This window comes from Sesamum indicum, linkage group LG6 (genome assembly GCF_026168435.1).
Source record: "Sesamum indicum cultivar Baizhima isolate 11 linkage group LG6, ASM2616843v1, whole genome shotgun sequence".
Taxonomy (NCBI): domain Eukaryota; kingdom Viridiplantae; phylum Streptophyta; class Magnoliopsida; order Lamiales; family Pedaliaceae; genus Sesamum; species Sesamum indicum.
The window spans coordinates 1,629,290-1,646,241 of NC_142662.1; the positions used below are offsets into that span (position 1 = coordinate 1,629,290).

General features: G+C 33.0%; 2 protein-coding genes across 3 annotated transcripts; one reads left to right on the forward strand and one right to left on the reverse strand.

The window, feature by feature from the left end:
* The first annotated feature begins 3,103 nt into the window (after window positions 1–3,103).
* On the forward strand, window positions 3,104–4,871 carry LOC105165644 (actin-depolymerizing factor). Of its 2 annotated transcripts, none has more exons than XM_011084721.3 (3): window positions 3,104–3,262; window positions 4,221–4,486; window positions 4,571–4,871. In XM_011084721.3, the coding sequence occupies exons 1-3, from the start codon at window positions 3,242–3,244 to the stop codon at window positions 4,719–4,721; spliced, it is 438 nt and encodes a 145-aa protein (XP_011083023.1). In that variant the 5' UTR covers window positions 3,104–3,241; the 3' UTR covers window positions 4,722–4,871. The 2 variants fall into 2 exon arrangements, with proteins under 2 accessions (XP_011083023.1, XP_088737064.1); XM_088880938.1 differs by lacking the exon at window positions 3,104–3,262 and adding an exon at window positions 3,275–3,503.
* A 3,620-nt stretch (window positions 4,872–8,491) lies between these two features.
* On the reverse strand, window positions 8,492–10,841 carry LOC105165642 (inorganic phosphate transporter 1-4). The gene is made up of 2 exons (XM_011084720.2): window positions 10,579–10,841; window positions 8,492–10,285 (listed from the first exon to the last, which is right to left on the reverse strand). The coding sequence occupies exon 2, from the start codon at window positions 10,232–10,234 to the stop codon at window positions 8,660–8,662; it is 1,575 nt and encodes a 524-aa protein (XP_011083022.1). The 5' UTR covers window positions 10,235–10,285; window positions 10,579–10,841; the 3' UTR covers window positions 8,492–8,659.
* Between the last annotated feature and the right edge of the window lie 6,111 nt (window positions 10,842–16,952).

Consider the following 16,952-nt stretch of genomic DNA (forward strand, 5'->3'; position numbering starts at 1 on the left):
TATGTCATTATGTTTTCTACTGATGAGTTGGTAAGATTCATGGGAGAGGCTCCAGGTGATGATCCCTTCGAGGCCACATCTAAGAGGTCGGGCTTTGGCCCTTCCACTTACACAGGCAGCCGGAAGTGGAGCTTGCATTAAGCCGCCGTGGTCGCCCGTCGTTTGTTGGATGAACTTTGGGATGAGGTGGAAGTGGGGGAAGATGAGGAGAAGGAAGGCTCTTTTCCTGGTGAAGGGGCGCCCTTGACGAACTGGATAGGGAGTCGAGCGAGGCGAAGGGGGCCAATCGATCGGAGATGGAATGTATCTTTCATGCCTTTGTCTGCTTGGGATCCGCCATTTGCTGGAGGAATTCGGGATCCCATCGGAGTTTCCTATTTGTTCTTGAGGATAGATCACTCGAGTGCGACATCAGAAGCGTTGATCCCAACTGACCCAATTATCTAGCTCCCGTGCCTCCAGCTGGTCCCCATCACCCAACAGCGACGACAACGACAACGACAACGAACACACCGACACTGGGAATAATAATTTAGATTAGAATTTTTTTTCTCGGTATTTTGTAAAAGTACAATTTTATAATAATATTTTAATTTTTATAATTAACTTATTATTTTTATATTATGTGTCTTTTATATAAATTTATTTACTTAATTTTACAAAAATAAAATTTAAAATATATTAAATAGAATAAATTTTAAAATATCTTAAATAAAATAAATTTTAAAATATATAAAACAAAATAAAATAAATATTAAAATATATTAAAAAATAATAATTTTTGTACCTGTATTTATAACGGCTTTTCTGATACACCAATAAAATATATATACAAAAAATGTCCCAAAAACAGTTATAAATTAAAACCCAGGTCGTTCCAAAAACTGTTACAAATTAAGTGAAAAAAACAGTTGCAAATGCAGTGCCAAAAATAGATACAAATATAATACAAAATAATTGCAAAGAGTATTACAAAAATCGTTCTAAATATTTGACAAAATCATACCTAATTGTGTTACAAAAACCGTTACAATAACATTTATATCAAATCCAACCTAACAGTTACAAAAGCCGTTCCAACTTAATTTTTTTTATGTTACTATGTAGTTTTGTATCGGCTACAACATACCGTTACAAAATCCGTTGCAATTTTTAACGACTTTTGTGCAAGCCGTTACAATTAACTTTGTAACGTTTCATTTAGCCGCGGTAAGCCTAGCTGTTAAAAAAAAAAAAGCGTTACAAATTTTAAAAAAAATCCATTCCAATAAAATAATTTTTTTGTAGTATAAATAGTAAATTTTCGAAAGAAGGTATAAATGTAATTTTAGAATTTTTTAAAAGAAGTATAATTTTATATATTTAAAGAGATGTAAATATAGTTAACCTTAATTTTATTAGGCACATTAAAGTAATCATTGATAAAAGGTATTCTCATGACATTTCAATATTATTTCAGCCACTATTAAGAATGCACACCCTCTAATACATAATTCAAGACATCTCAATATATTTCATCAACAAATTGTATATTGTGTATCAGCTAATAAGTTATGATTTTTGCGTTGTTTACTTAATCATAATATTGCTAAATAATTTAATTACTTAAAATTTTATGCCATGATATTAGATAAATATATAAATAAATAATATCCTGAATTGCTATTAAAACGAGTTCATGGTAAAGACAAGTAACGTGTTATGATATTATTCTGATTTTTCGTTAAAAAACATATATAAGTTAGAAACGTATTGTAATTCATCTCTATCGATATGTATATTATTTATTAAGTATGATGCAATTAAAATAAAATAATTAAAAATTTAAATTATGCACTTAGGTGTGTTTCGACAATTAATTTCAATAAAATCGAACTCCACCGACGTCAGCATATGCAAGAGCAACAAGGCAGCGTTTTCCCCACGCACCGCCCCTCTTTGTCCCATATGTTCAACCCCCATGGATTATTACCAATCCTCTTAATTTAATTTTTGGTGTGAGTATCATATTGTCAATCATTATATAATTAATTACTTTCCCAAAAATTCTTATTCTCATCAAAATTGATTGAATTAAATTAATTATAAAAATAAATATATTATATTTGTTATGCAATTCGTCACTTTTTCTGAACTATACGTATATTACAATACACTTATCATATAATTGATTCAAGTTTAATTGAGTCGAATCTGAACTAAAATTTTCCTCCAAGTCTAAGAAGAATAATCATTCGAAAAAAACTATTTCTCTTTATGGTGATTTTTATTTCTGTTGTACGTTTATTGCTAAAAAAGTTACATAAATTGGAACCACATAACAACGATTCAATGATGTCGTGTTTTAGACAAAATTGCAAACTTAGTCTCATCCCTTCGTATTTATCCCCCCCGCCCCCCCAACACTTTACATGCTTTTAGAAATGATCCCATGTTCTATTAAAAATGACAAATAGAGACTAAAACGTTGTACATTTGATCATTTTCACTAACTATCGTTAATTTTAACGGCATGCGAACACGTGGAATGCAACTTTTTTCGCCTCATTTTCTATTTCTAACAAAATACGGTGTCATTCTCAAATTTTCGTAAATCAGAGTTCAATATGAAATGGGTAATACATATTGTGTGAGACTGCTAAACTGTTTGGGCGAGTTTAACCTCTTGAAAACATTTTATAAGATGTTTGAAAGTTTATAAAAAACTAAAAAGTGATTGGTAAATTGTTTTAATAAAGATTTTACTAGATATGAAAATAAGACGTGAGGAGCTTGTAAGCTTTTTAAAAGAAAGTAAACAATTACAATGAATCTTAAAAATCTTAATAAATTCATTTAAATTGATTATAAATTTGGCGTTATTACCATTTTATAAATTTTATTTTATTTAAATACTTCATAAATTTATTTTTAAAATAAAATCTAACACGTTATAAACTCTAAAAATATTTTATAAAATATACGAGTTTACCAGATGTTTTAAATAAACTTAACCCCCACTAAATTTGCAATTTTACCTGTGGTCTCACTGTTGTGTTGACTAGAGCTAAAGGTGGGTGAAGTAAAGAATATGGGTCTCCTTTGTCCATTTGGTTTGCTGCCGAATATATTCTGCCTTTCCGTCCAACACTTTCTAACCACAGTTTTTGGTTTATACATTAAAAAAGCCCATATATTTTTCTTGCAAGAATTTGAAAATCTCTTTGTTTCCTCTATCATTCATCCTCCCGCAGCACCAGCCATGTCCTTCAGAATCAGAGGGGTACAAGTTCATCACTCTTTGCTCTGTCTACTGTGTGTATTTGTGAGAAATCTTGATTCTTGGAAAGCGTAGTTTTCTGCTATTGTGTGCAGCGGTTATTACAAGACAATCCTGGTTCTAGTTTGTTGGCGTGGTTTCTGTTCTTTCTTGCAGCTACATATATTTTATGAACCAGTGTGTGTGTGTGTGAGTGAGAGATCTTGATTCTTGGAAGGAAATGTTACTAGAAGACATTTGTTCAGTTAGGTCCTGCTTTTAGTTTGCTGGCATGTTTTTCTCTTCTTAATTTCTTGCAGCTATATATATCCACTACAATAAGTATAACATTTAATTATGACAAATTATCATAGTTAAAAATTAATAGTTATAGTAAAAAAGTAATTTACCACGGTCAAGCCACGGTTGTTCGCGTGGTTTTTGCGATTGCTAATACATCTGTATTGCTAAAAGTCATGGAAAACACATGCGCGGCTTGTAGACATGGACAAAATAGTTTTCATAACGAATAAATTAAGCTTTTGCATCGATTTTTGTTTAGTCGTGGTTAATAATAGCTATTTAAGATGGTTTTAATCCATAGCTATAAAATTGTAGGTAACAGTAATTTTTTTTTCTAGTGATCCATCGACCTGTGTGTTTTTGAGTGTATGTGTGTGTGAAATCTTGATTCTCGGAAGAAAATGTTATTACAAGACAATTTGCTCTTCTTAAGTCCTGCTTCCAATTTGTTGGCATGCTTCCTGTTCTTTCTTGCAGCTGCATATGTTTGATCGACCTAGTGTGTTTGTGTGAGTGTGAAATCTTGATTCTTGGAAGAAACTGTTATTACAAGACATTCTCTCTTTCGGGTCCTGCTCCTAGTTTCTTGGCTTTGTCGACCTGTAAATTCCTCCATCACTTAACGGTAACATATATATATTTATGTATGTATATATTCTCATGATCTTGGTCTGTGTAGCCGAATGCTTCTTCTGGTATGGGTATGGCTGATCACAGCAAAAACACATTCATGGAACTGAAGAAGAAGAAGGCGCATCGCTACGTGATCTTCAAGATCGACGAAAAGAAAAATGAGGTTGTCGTCGAGAAGACAGGTGGCTCTGCTGAAAACTACGATGATTTTGCTGAATCCTTGCCGGAGGACGACTGTCGATATGCAGTATATGATTTTGATTTCGTGACTTCTGAGAACTGTCAGAAGAGCAAGATTTTCTTCATTGCCTGGTTAGTTTTTACCTAGTTTTTGATTGTCCAAGGCTCAATTCCAGAGTTCCATTCGTAAATAAAAATGTATGTAATGCTAATCAGGTCTCCAGCAATCTCACGGATTCGTGCAAAGATGCTTTATGCTACATCTAAAGACAGCGTCAAACGAGCCCTGGACGGTGTTCATTACGAGATTCAGGCGACCGACCCGACAGAAATGGATCTTGAAGTTATCAGAGATCGCGCCCACTGAAGTGTTTAAGACTTGTGTAGTTGCTGCCCTGTTCATGCATAAGAAAGTTGTCTTTCATGACAATTTGCTTGTAGAGCTGATGAGACAACATTGTTCCTGGTGCTGTCTGGTCATTTCCAGGTTGAAAATTTCTACATTGAATTTCAGGCATTGTGGGTGTTTTCAGCGTCTGTTTGTCGAGAGTGATACACTGCTGTTTTTGAAACTGAAAACCTTAACATAAGAATTGTCGTCAAGTGGATTCCGCAGATGGCTAAAACACAAGCAAAAACATACGACTGAGGTTTTATGATGGGAAGGTGTTCAGATTTATGAACTTGTCCTGAATCTCAACACTAAATCAATGTTAAAACATGGTATTTATTAGAGATGCATTGACAGTAACTGAAGAGTGACTAGGTAGGAGAACAAAGATGCAAGGAAAACTCTTGCCAGAATCAGGTGTGGCTGAATCGACCAATCACTGACACCTGTATTGTGATTGATCTTTTTTTTTTTTAATTATACATCAATTACACGACAAGTGTATTACACTCGTTACATAATTGGTTCAAGTTTGACTGAGTTGGATCAGGACTAAAACTTTTCTAGATGCAAATGCTATTATTCATTAACTCATTTGACAACAGATGAGTGCTCGCGAGGAATTTACACTCTCTGAAGTTGCAATTACATGATTTCAGAAAGCAGAAACTCTTAACAGCTCACCTTGCTACAAAAAAAGTGAAAAGAAAAGAAAAAAAAGAAAACTGTAAAACACTAATCTCAATCAGTCTTTATTATGCTCATTTCCTCCAAAGACTTCTGCTTTGCTTCAAGACCAAGAAAGTGAATAATAAACCTAACTCCAAAGAGTAATTTTTTAGTGCCTTATAGCATTTTTGTACTGTATTATTTAAATTTTCATGATTTTCATTTTTTTTTTCGGAGTTCACCCTTCTTATCATTAAAATACCCGTACATTTCACGCGGCCTTTTAAAATCAGAGCTACTGTTTATTAGTTTATTGTTACAAGCATTTTTTGTCATTTAACTTTTTAGGGCATAATTTTAATGTTTGCAATTTCAGGCCTTTTTTTTTTTCTCGTCTGAACTCACCCTTTTCTCCCAAGAAGGTGAATTTTGATAAAAAAATAATTAAACTTGTAAAAATTATAAAAATGCATGATAAAATTATATCTTAAAAAAATTAAACAGACGAAAATATTAAATAATCGAAATTAAGAAACAAAAATACATTTAAGCCTTTTGAAATTAGTTGTTGGATCTTTACTTCGGCTTTTATCCCTATTTTAATTTTTAGATTGTTTCTTTTTCCATCATGATTGCAATCTCCTCTTTATTTATTAGTTTATCTAACTCATGCTAACCTACGCAGTGCCTTTACATATTTTAACTAAATATTTTCTTTTCTATGAAAATAAGAGGAGTTAACTTCTTATATTTAGCCTATCACAATTTACGTCCGTGTAATTCTTTGTTTTATTTGAAAGTGTAAATTATATAATTACACAAATATTTCATATCCTTCGGAAAATTACAGGTACACTATCTAAGGGGTGTCACTGTAATGTACATTAGGAGGTGTTTGTATAATATTTCATCGTTGAATATAGGGTGTACTTATAATTAATTGAAACGTTAAAGGGTGTATTTGTAATTTTATAAAAAATAGAGGATTCTTATAAATTATCTACAAATACAATCGAGGGAATTGAACTATCTATTTGAAGTAGTCTGTCGTTATCAATTGGTCTAGCAAATGATTGCAAAATCGGTGAATTTGACATTTGACAGATTATATATCTTCATATACGCAACATCAAAAAAATAATAGTTCAATAATGCACAATGAAAAATTTATACATTTGCAAGCCAAATACATAAACAAAAAGCAACTTCAAACTCCACACATACAGACAAGAGGTTTACAATAGCATTATGGTTCTTGACATTTCTATACAATTTCCACGATTTAGGACTGCTGGAGGTTTTGCTTGCTCCACTAAGCTTGCGTGTCCCCCCTATAACAACACTTCTTCTGACACCCCTTCTAGGAGATTGTCCCTATGACTATTGGAAACTAATTAGAAACAGAACAGTCAGTTAGCAATTACATGGTCAACAAGTCATCATAACCATTTATTGAAAAAGACGTAGAGATGATGAATGCAATAACGTCATCCAAAAAGATAAGGTGATGACGAATACAGTGACGTTATCAAAAAATAATTTTGGAGTCCGCGGAAGCTATAAATAAGGAAGCAATGAAACAGATGAGAATCCTTGAAAATTTTCTCCAACTCTTCAAAGCATAGTATTTGAAAAGGTTTTCCAAATTCTTGTAGTTTTAAATTTTCAGTTTTATGGGGGTTTTCCCAATTAGTCAAGTCCTCTTTTATATGAGAGGGTAAGCAGTTGTCTCCTCCAACGGAGGAAATAATATCTATACAATATTTTATATATTTTTTCAATAAAAGTAAGATTTCTGTTCAATTGGTTATCCAAAATTCTATTAAGTCACTATATTGGAGTGCCTTATACGCCCTAAAGTAGGAAACAAAAAAGGGTTGTATTGCTTGTTACTGAAAGAGTCAAGTGCATGCGAACCATCTGATGCGGTAGTGTGGTTGGAGGAAGTTTGTAAAATTGAGAACTTGGAATACACAGGAACAAGGCGGTCGGAAAAAGGTACGAATTTATGAGGGCTTAATTTATTTCGAAAGCATGTTGGGCCAGTTGTTGAGCATAGGATGAAACTATAAAGCTTTTACATTAGGGAAAAATGATCATTATTTTTTGTCTACGGGACCAAAAGTTGAGTCTAGAGAGATACAGGACTGAAAGTGTTAGTCGGAAAAATACAAGACCAAACGTATTGCGTGCAAAGTCAGAGGACTAAATGTACAAAACCTCTAAATATATATAGGACTAAAAGTGCAATTTCTCTGTTAAAATATGCTAAATTTCTATGTTTATTCTCTACAAATTAGTTAATTTCTTTTGCACAAAAAGTAATGATTGAATTATAGAAAAACAAAGGATAAATTCTATAAAAGTGCATATAATAACTTTTTTTTAAAACACAAAAAGAACCTTCCATTTTATAATTAGTATAGATACATGTAAGACTAGTACAAATAACACCACCAATGATGTGTGTTCAATGTATAACAAATTTATTGTGAAAAATGCAAGCAACTCTTACAATGATATCTGTAAATGAGCAAATTATCTTTTATAAAAAGTTAGCAATTTGTTTTGCATATGAGAGCAATTGTTTATTTACAATATCTCAAAGTGTAAATTGTCTTAAATTCAAAACTTATTGTGCTATTTCAAGTGTCTTCTCCAAACTATTTTAAGTCACCTACTCTATCTAAATATTAGAGGGCTTTTGCCGAAATTCATTGACGCAGAGTTCTAGTTGATCTTTTGTTGCAAGATATGGAGAATATATTACTAACCTGCCCGTGCTGATGGTGATGGAGTTCTTCAATAATGTTGTACATGGAAATTTCAGGCATCGTGGGTATTTTCAGCACCTGTCAAGGCTGACAGACTACATTTCTTGAAACGGAAATTAACGTAACAATTCTCATCAAGTCTATTCTGCAGATGACTAACAGACAGCGAAAAAGGTTTTATGATAGGAAGGTGTTTGGGTTATTTACTTGTCTTGAATCTCAACGCTAAATCCATGTTAAATGGTATTTTTTTAGAGATTCATTGACAGTAGCTCAAAGAGTGACTAGGTTGGAGAACACAGATGCGATGAAAATCCTGTTCTTCGTTAACACATTGGACAATCAGATGAATGCAGCTGAGGAATTTACACTCTCCCAAGTTGCAATTACATTTCAGAAAGTAAGCAAAAATTCTAACCACCTACACCTCGCTAACAAAACATAAAAGAAAGAAAAAGAAACTGTAAAACGCTAATCTTCATCTCTGTTGTCCTCATTTTCTCCTGACAGATCCTCCAAAGACTTCCCCTTTGCTTCAGGAACCAAGAAAGTGAACAATAAGCCTAAAAGATTGATGACCCCCAACACGATGAGTGAATTCTTGACCCCGATTCCGGCCGGGTAACCGGCATCCGCCTTCTTCTTATCTTGGTTCTGCGCCAGGTACAGGAACCCGAAAGCCCCAATGATCGCTCCTAACTTCCCAGCCGCTGCCGATATCCCATGGCAGGTTGAGCGAAGCCTTGCAGGGAAAATCTCGGCTGGCACCACGAATGTGGTGGCATTCGGCCCAAAATTGGCAAAGAAGAACGTTAGCGAGTACATCACCACGAACCCGATCCGGTTGTCTGGTTTAGTCCAGTGATGGTAAGGAAAGGCTAAAGCAAACATGAAAACTGTCATGAAGAAGAATCCTATCAGTTGAATCGCAAATCTCCCCAAGACGTCGATAAGGGCCACCGTGAACCAGTACCCAGGGACAGTGCTGCAGAGAGCGATCAGAGTTTGTGCCCTTGCTATTGTGAACACTTCTTGAATTGCATTCATGGTTTTTGCTGCAGGTATCCACCCAATTGCACTGAAGATGTCTTTCTGGAACAAATTCTGGCTGTAATATGCTATGTCGAGCAAGAACCATGTGCTCGTAGTTCCAAGCAAATGCAATCCGTGGCGACGAAGGAATGCCCTGGAGAATAGGCCGTAGCCCTTTTGCTTTTGCGCAATCTGCTCCACTTTCTGCTGCTCCGCTTCGATATCCACCTGCAAGATCTTCGACATATCTGCAGCTGCCTGTTTCGCGTTCTTGGCCACCAGGGCTGTGTAACGGGCGGTTTCCGGCATCTTCAGCCGCCAGTAGAAAGTAAGCAAAGCTGGGAGCGCACCAGCCATCAAAATAATCCTCCAGAGGTAATCCGCCTCTGGCACAGTCGAGGCAATCGGGTCAATCTCATAAGCTGGCGCCTTGAACCTCACCTCAAAAGCAGCAGACATAATCATAGCAAAAATCCCACCAGCCAAAATCCCGAACCCCTGCATCGCAAACACCGCAGCGATAAACGCCCCACGAGTCTTCTTGTTAGCGTACTCCGACATGATGGTGGCGGAGAGCGGGTAATCACCTCCAATGCCAAAGCCGAGCCAGAATCTGAAGAAGCAGAGAGTCGCCATCACAGATTTAGCATCCCTCCCGAAAGAAAGGCCTGACGCAATGGAGCAAATACACATGAGCATAAGAGTTACACCATAAACCTTCTTCCGGCCCAACTTGTCGCCAAGCCAACCGAAGAAAAGCTGGCCCGCGAGTGTCCCGCAGAGCGCAACGCCGTTGACAGCGGCGGAAACGTTGGGCGGCAGGCTGCCGGGCTTAGGGGAGCCATCGACATGGTAGTAAATCCGGCCGAGCATTTTGGTTACGAGGGATATACAGAAGAGATCGTAGGCGTCGGTGAAAAAGCCCATTCCGGCGATGACGATTGCAGTGAAATGGTACCATTGGGTCTTGGCCACATCAAGAGCGCTGAGTACTTTCAAGTTTTCTTCCGCCATTGTTACGCTCTCAGATGCTCTTTTCTTCGTTTCTCCACCACCTTTCTCTGTCTGCAACGGAAGTTCATCGTCATCACCATAATTAGATCCATAATTATAACCTACAGTACTGATTCTATACAAAGAAAAGAATAAACAAGAATCAACATGAACATAATACCCATCTCAAATCAAATCTGTTTTATGAATATTCTAAACTCACAGTTCCTACAAATCTCCACTAAAGAACAACCATCGCCTTTGCATGGAATAAAAAAAAGAAGAAGAAATTAAGAAAACCCTTGATGGAACAAGACAAACAAGTGAAAGATCTATGTACACATGCATGTAGTTTAATGGCTGACCTGCTGCTGCTTTTTGAGAAAGGAAACGGAGAGAAGACAACAAAGTGTGGTTAAAAAACAAAGCCCCGTTGTGAAAATGATGACTGTATGTGAGAATTGAGCTGTGGAGGTGAAGTGGATGAGAGGTATTTTATATGAGGTAACCCGCAGGGATCTTCGACGGAATATTCCCTACTTTTCCGCCACGCTCCTCCCACCGGTCAAATTTCCCCGATTTCCCTTTTCTTGCTCCTTCCTGATCTCTTCCACATTTTTCTGCCTGAAATATGATTCTCGGGAATAAGAATTAATTAATTGCAATCACTCAATATATATCACAAATTTTAATTAAATTAAATCCAAGATTCAGGGAGTTGATTATTCTCAACCGTTTCTCTTTGGATAATTAAGCTCCCCTCCATAGAACTCGCGTGGTTTAGGAAATTATATTTAATATTATTGAGATTTGCTCAAATTTAAATCATTAATTAAAATTAATTAAATTTACTGATATTAACAAAAAAAATCTATATTTACTCATTTGACTTATTACTAACTTACAGCAAGTTAAATGAATTTTTTTATAATTAAATTGCTCTAGTACGTTTTCATATATTAATGCATTCGAAAATGTATATTTTCACCATTATAAGGGTAATTTGATCATAAATAAAATGTTCAACATGCAACAAATCAGTTTTAAGTCAATCAAGGGTAAACATCAATTTTCATTCAGTTATTTTGTTAATATCAGCAAATTCAGTGAACTTTGACTAACATGAAATTACTTGTTAGACGAAAGCAAACCTCAAGAATACTAGATGTAATTTTTCAAACCACTTGGGATCTAAATTACACCAAATCTCAGGGGAAATGAGTGTAGTTATCCCTTTTTTTTTAATTAAAATTTAGGAATAATTACACTCCTCTCTTTTGAGATTTTGTGTAATTATACATATATCTCTTGTAGTTTAAAAAAATTACATCTAACACCCTAAAATTTACTTTCATCCAGCAAATAAGTCCCAACGTTAGTTCGAATCAGATCAATCAACTAAAATGTAATTGATTTTATTTTATCAAATTTAACTATACGATGAGTGTGTTATTTTTATTAAAGCCATATTCTAATTGGATTAATGTAATTTGAAGGCATGATCAGGATTAGACAATACTGGATTAACATCCTTAACTTGAGTGGATTGATGATCACATGTCTGGATTGTTCTAATGAGGATTAGAATCCTTTCTCCTGCATTATAGATGTGACAATTAGGAATTTTATTAAGAGAAATTCAAATTCCTTTTTCTTTTTTTGGGAAATAAATTATATTACATCATAAATTTGAATTAATATACTAATTAATTATGAGAGTATTTGTGAGGGCTTTGAAAAAGTATTTTTCAGTTTCGAACTTCCAAAGAATATTTCTTAGGTGTTTAGAATGTCACTTTCTGTTTCTAAAACTATCAAGAAATATGTTTTTAAGTCAAATGCCGGATTTGGGTTTTTTCTAAAATAAATTCAATACCATTTTTCATTATTTTACTTTATTATAATAATATCATTCAACATTATTGTTTTTATTTTTAAAATTATATATTTAAAGTTGATATTGGAGTATTCAGATGATCTGAATAATCTAATTCTAATACACTTGCAACATATATAAAAAAAATTTATTTGTAATATTATATAATTATATTATTCCTATATTATTAAAAATATAAATTGAATATGTGTTGTAATTAATATTTTTTTTATAATTATGCAAGTTTAATTATTGTGTATGAATCAATAATTATATAATTTAGTGGGAGTGTTATTAAATTAAGCATTCAATTTTTCTATTAATTTATTTTAAAAAATTAAATATGAAATATCCTAATTAAAATAAAATTTATTAATTTTGTAAAAAAATAATTATTATTGACAAACAACAAGTGCAAATATAAACAAAAATAGCACATGAGAACAAAATAGTTTTTAATCAATTAAATTTATTTTACAAGTGATTTTTTCTCGAACACTATCTAATTTAGTTTTTGTTCGTTTTTCACTTTTTTCCAAACACTATGCACTTTTGATTTTGATAAAACTTCAATTTTTTCTACAAAAATTATTTTTCTAATAACAGAAGTTTTTACAAACACTCGAATATTTATTGTTAATCAATAAATATAATTACAATAGAGGGTAAATTATCCATATTTAATTTTGGTCCCATACTATAGGCAATTCGCACATTACATCCATTAAGTTCCTTTTCTTTTTTCAATTTCAGGACACATTGGGGATCCCCTTAAATTGCTAACGGCAAGAGACGTGCGTTAAGTCTTCTTTACATATAAATAGGTTATTTCTTCCTCATACTTTTGAACGAAAACTTCCACGTCAGCTCAAAATTACATGAATAATTTATTTTTATTGTTAGAATATATTTTAATGTTCTGAAAATATTTATATTATTTTATTTATTAATTAGGAAAAAATATGAACACACATTAAAAAATTATGAAAAATCTATGGAATAATATTTTTACACTTGATGGATTATATTTGTATAAAAAAATATTTTTATTATTATTTAATTAAATTATGGATAAAAAAATACAAAAATACATCGAAAAAATTGAAAGAGGCATGGAATAAAGTCCTTGTGTCGGACAAGACAATATCTACTGTAATTTAATCTTACAATAGATAACACGACACCTTAATGAATTTTAAACCCATCACCTCATGATCATAAATTCATCTTTCATCAATTAAATTAGATCAGCCAAATATTTAGAATAGACACATAGCATTAGAACTCTTTTCTCCAAAAGAAACACATGATTAGATTTCGAGCCAAGTGGAAAATATTGATTTAGATGTACAACTACACAACACATAAAAAAACTTGAAGTTGTATGAAATTCTGAAGATAAGCAAACATAAATAAAACATTATATATTGAAAAAATAATTAAAATGGTAATATTACTCGAAATTCCCTGACATTATGTTTAAACACACAAAATATCGAGCAAAATGTACTTTTAGTCCCATAAAATAAGAGTAGAATTTTTTTTGGTACCACAACTATGGTAAGTGACGCTTTTAGCCCCATAAAAATCAAAATCACGTCTTTTTAATTCTAAAAATTGTGATTTTGGGCCTTTTTGGTCCCAAAATTACGTCTTTTTAGTCCAAAAAACTACAACAATCGTGACTTTTTGAGACTAAAAATATGTGATTATGAGTTTTATGGGACTAAAACAACACATGTCATAATTGTGGTACCAAAAAAATTTTGTCCTTATTTTATGAGACTAAAAAAAACATGTTGTCCAAAAATATCTTTTACCCTATGTAGAATTACAAACTACATTCCATGAAATTGTAATTATAGTTTACATATATCAATTTCTTTAAGAAACAAAAACTTACACAAATATCTGTGGGATAAATTACTAAGACACCCCCAGGGGTGTATTTTTAATTTTACACAAAAGATATAGTACTTATGTAATTAAACTAAACTTCAAACTTCTTGTTGTAATTTATCCAAAATAAATTTAAGTAGTGCTTAAATAGTAAAAAGGGAAAGATAATCTAGGGTTCATAGGGAAATAATGACAATGTTAGTGCTGGAAATAAAACCTTAAAAAAATCATCAGCAACTTTCTTCAACTCCACTTGTGTTGGTGCTCAGGAAAAGAGGGAGATGTAGTCATAATGCAGGTCCAATATCAAAGGCCCTGATTCAAACCTTAAATTACAATTATGTTGTCTTAGTCTCTTTTCGAACGTACGAAAAATCTTCCTTATGATCAGAGTGAGGGTATTAAAATTATTTTTAGTAACCACTAATTATTATATGGTTAAAAGTGAAAACATGTAACAAATACTAATCATGATTGTCATTTTTCGATTTATGACAATTCAGCAATGCGATAAAACAATCAAATTGTGTGATTGTTATTTATTTTTTGAAAGAAAGCAAAACATTGTTTTGTGCTAGGAATTTGTTTTAGTCTGATTACAAACGTACTCGTGCAAAAAGAAAATACAGAAAAATAGTAGCAAGGCACAAAATTTATGTAGTTTCGAACATTCTTCTATATCCACAGTTGCTCAAGATTTTTATTATATGATTGTTCTCTGTGAATAGCAATATTAAAAGGTTACCCATCAAACAGAATTGGGTTTGCGATCACTAAATTAATCTGAATATATTAATGTTGGATCAGATTTCATGCTCCAACATTACGTGATTTGATAATTTTTCTTTGAAATAACTATACTTCCCTCCCATGAGATTTGAAGTAATTATACGAAGACCCCTTGTAGTTTTGATAATTACATATAGTACCGTTGAGTTTTGCTTCCATCTAACAAGTAAGTTCCTCCATTATTCAAAATTAATTGATTTTGCTGATTTTAACAAAATAAACTGAATCAAAATTGATACTTACTCTGCATTGACTTATTCGTGATTTATTGCTAGACAAATAAATTTTTTCAAACTAAATTACCCTTTTATAACAGTAAAAACATACCTGCTTAGATGCATTAACGTTTGAAGATGTATAGGGGTAATTTGGTCATAAAAATTTTTTATTTAATATGCAATAAATCAGTAATAAGTCAATCGAAGGTAAGTATAGATTTTTATCCTTTTTTTTTTTTGTTAATATTAACAAATTCGGTGAATTTTGACCAACGAATGAATGGACTCATTTGTCAGACAAAAACAAACTTTAAAAATACCAAATATAACTTTTTAAATTACAAAAATTCTACATATAATATACCAAATATTAAAAGAAGATATTGTAATTATCCCATTTTGAGTGCATGCATCAATATAACCTTGAACATTGAGAGCTGGCTTTTCTTCAACTTTGTTTGAATGAATTCAAGGTTTGTAGTGGGAAGAATAGCAAAATTAGGAAGCAAAATGGAAAACAGCTTTCTCAAGCACGCATCTTATATTGTTTAAGTAGGAATCATATTCTGTATATTCAATCACCATGGAAAAAGTAATTAACTTAGTTACATGTACTTGGGGTGTTTGCAAAACTTTATACGTTTTCCAAAAGTGCTTAATTTTAAAACTATATATATATATTGTGTGTGTATATATATATATATGTATATGTATAATTAAACAATTTTGAAAGTTACGAACTAAAACTAAAATGGATAAATTTAAAAGTCTAAAATTAATAGCAGACAAACTTAAAAAACTAAACAAATTATTTTTCCTTAAAGAAACAGTTAATTTAAGTTTTAACACACCAATAATATTAATTCGATTTGATTTTGTACTTCTTGTATTATGAAAATTATCGATGGTCGATAAATTTTGATTGGTGGCATTAGGCTCAATTTGGGATCACTAATCATATGAGATGAGTGTAATATAGCTCGTTGGAGTCGAAAATATAAAAATTTTTAAGGATGGAAAATAATAAAGTAAAATGCTAGAAAATGAAATAGTGGAAACGGATGAAATGACGAGTGATATTGCTCGATTTTTGTGTATAAGTGAGAGATTGACATTGAAGTAAAACCCTAAGTACGAAATGCAAAGGCTCCTTTAAGCAAAAGTTGTAGTATAAAGCTAAAAGTTCTAGCGTGTAGGATTATAGTGTAGAAGACACCGAAAGTATGTCAAAAATTTGTCCTCTCTCGCTGAAGGAACCTCTATTTATAGTCAAACATAAAGTGGTTGAAGAAAATCATATTGATGTTGAATCCCCCAATGATTCGGTAGAGAGTCCCCGATAGTTAGATCCCCCCCAAATTTGGGGGAGTCAGTTGGAGTTTGCTGAAGGTGTCTTCTGGAGAATAAGCATGCCTCTCCGGAATTTTAGGGAAGTGATTGAGGAGCCTTGTTACAACCATTGTCCAAGCTTTTAGGACTTAGGTTACTTTTCTCTAGATGTGCTATGTGTCTCCAAGGGGATTGTTGGTCCTTATCTTATTTTGTGAGGTGTGCCTCTTGAGATCCCACATGAATACCATATAGGTTACTTTTGGACGCCATGTGAGATGAGTTTTGACTTTGACTGGGCTTGTAAGGTTTTCTTGGATCGTGGCCTCTCAAATTTGGGTCGTTTGGGCTTTTTTTAGCGAATTTATTTTTTTGGGGGCACCTGCCGAACATCATGGGGACTCTACTTGGACTAAACTTCGTTGGGACATTTTTAGCCCTCCCTTGAATTAGACCTCCTGGGGGGCAACATGGGTTTTGCATCCGTTCTTCATTTTTTGGATAGTTTGGGCTTTATTGGGCCAGCCTATTTTTGGGGTCACATTCAGTCCCCTACCCCCCTCCCCTATAAGTGGAGATTTTGACACTTGTTAGAGTAGATGTCTTAGGACAAGAGACTGACCTGAAG

Excerpts from the sequence above, each read along its gene's own strand:
- LOC105165644 (XM_088880938.1), top strand. The coding sequence starts at position 3,480 with ATGTTACTAGAAGACATTTGTTCA. Across the intron at positions 3,504-4,220 it reads TACTAGAAGACATTTGTTCA|CCGAATGCTTCTTCTGGTAT; the intron begins GTTAGGTCCTGC and ends TGGTCTGTGTAG. Across the intron at positions 4,487-4,570 it reads AAGATTTTCTTCATTGCCTG|GTCTCCAGCAATCTCACGGA; the intron begins GTTAGTTTTTAC and ends AATGCTAATCAG.
- LOC105165642 (XM_011084720.2), bottom strand. The coding sequence starts at position 10,234 with ATGGCGGAAGAAAACTTGAAAGTACTCAGCGCTCTTGATGTGGCCAAG.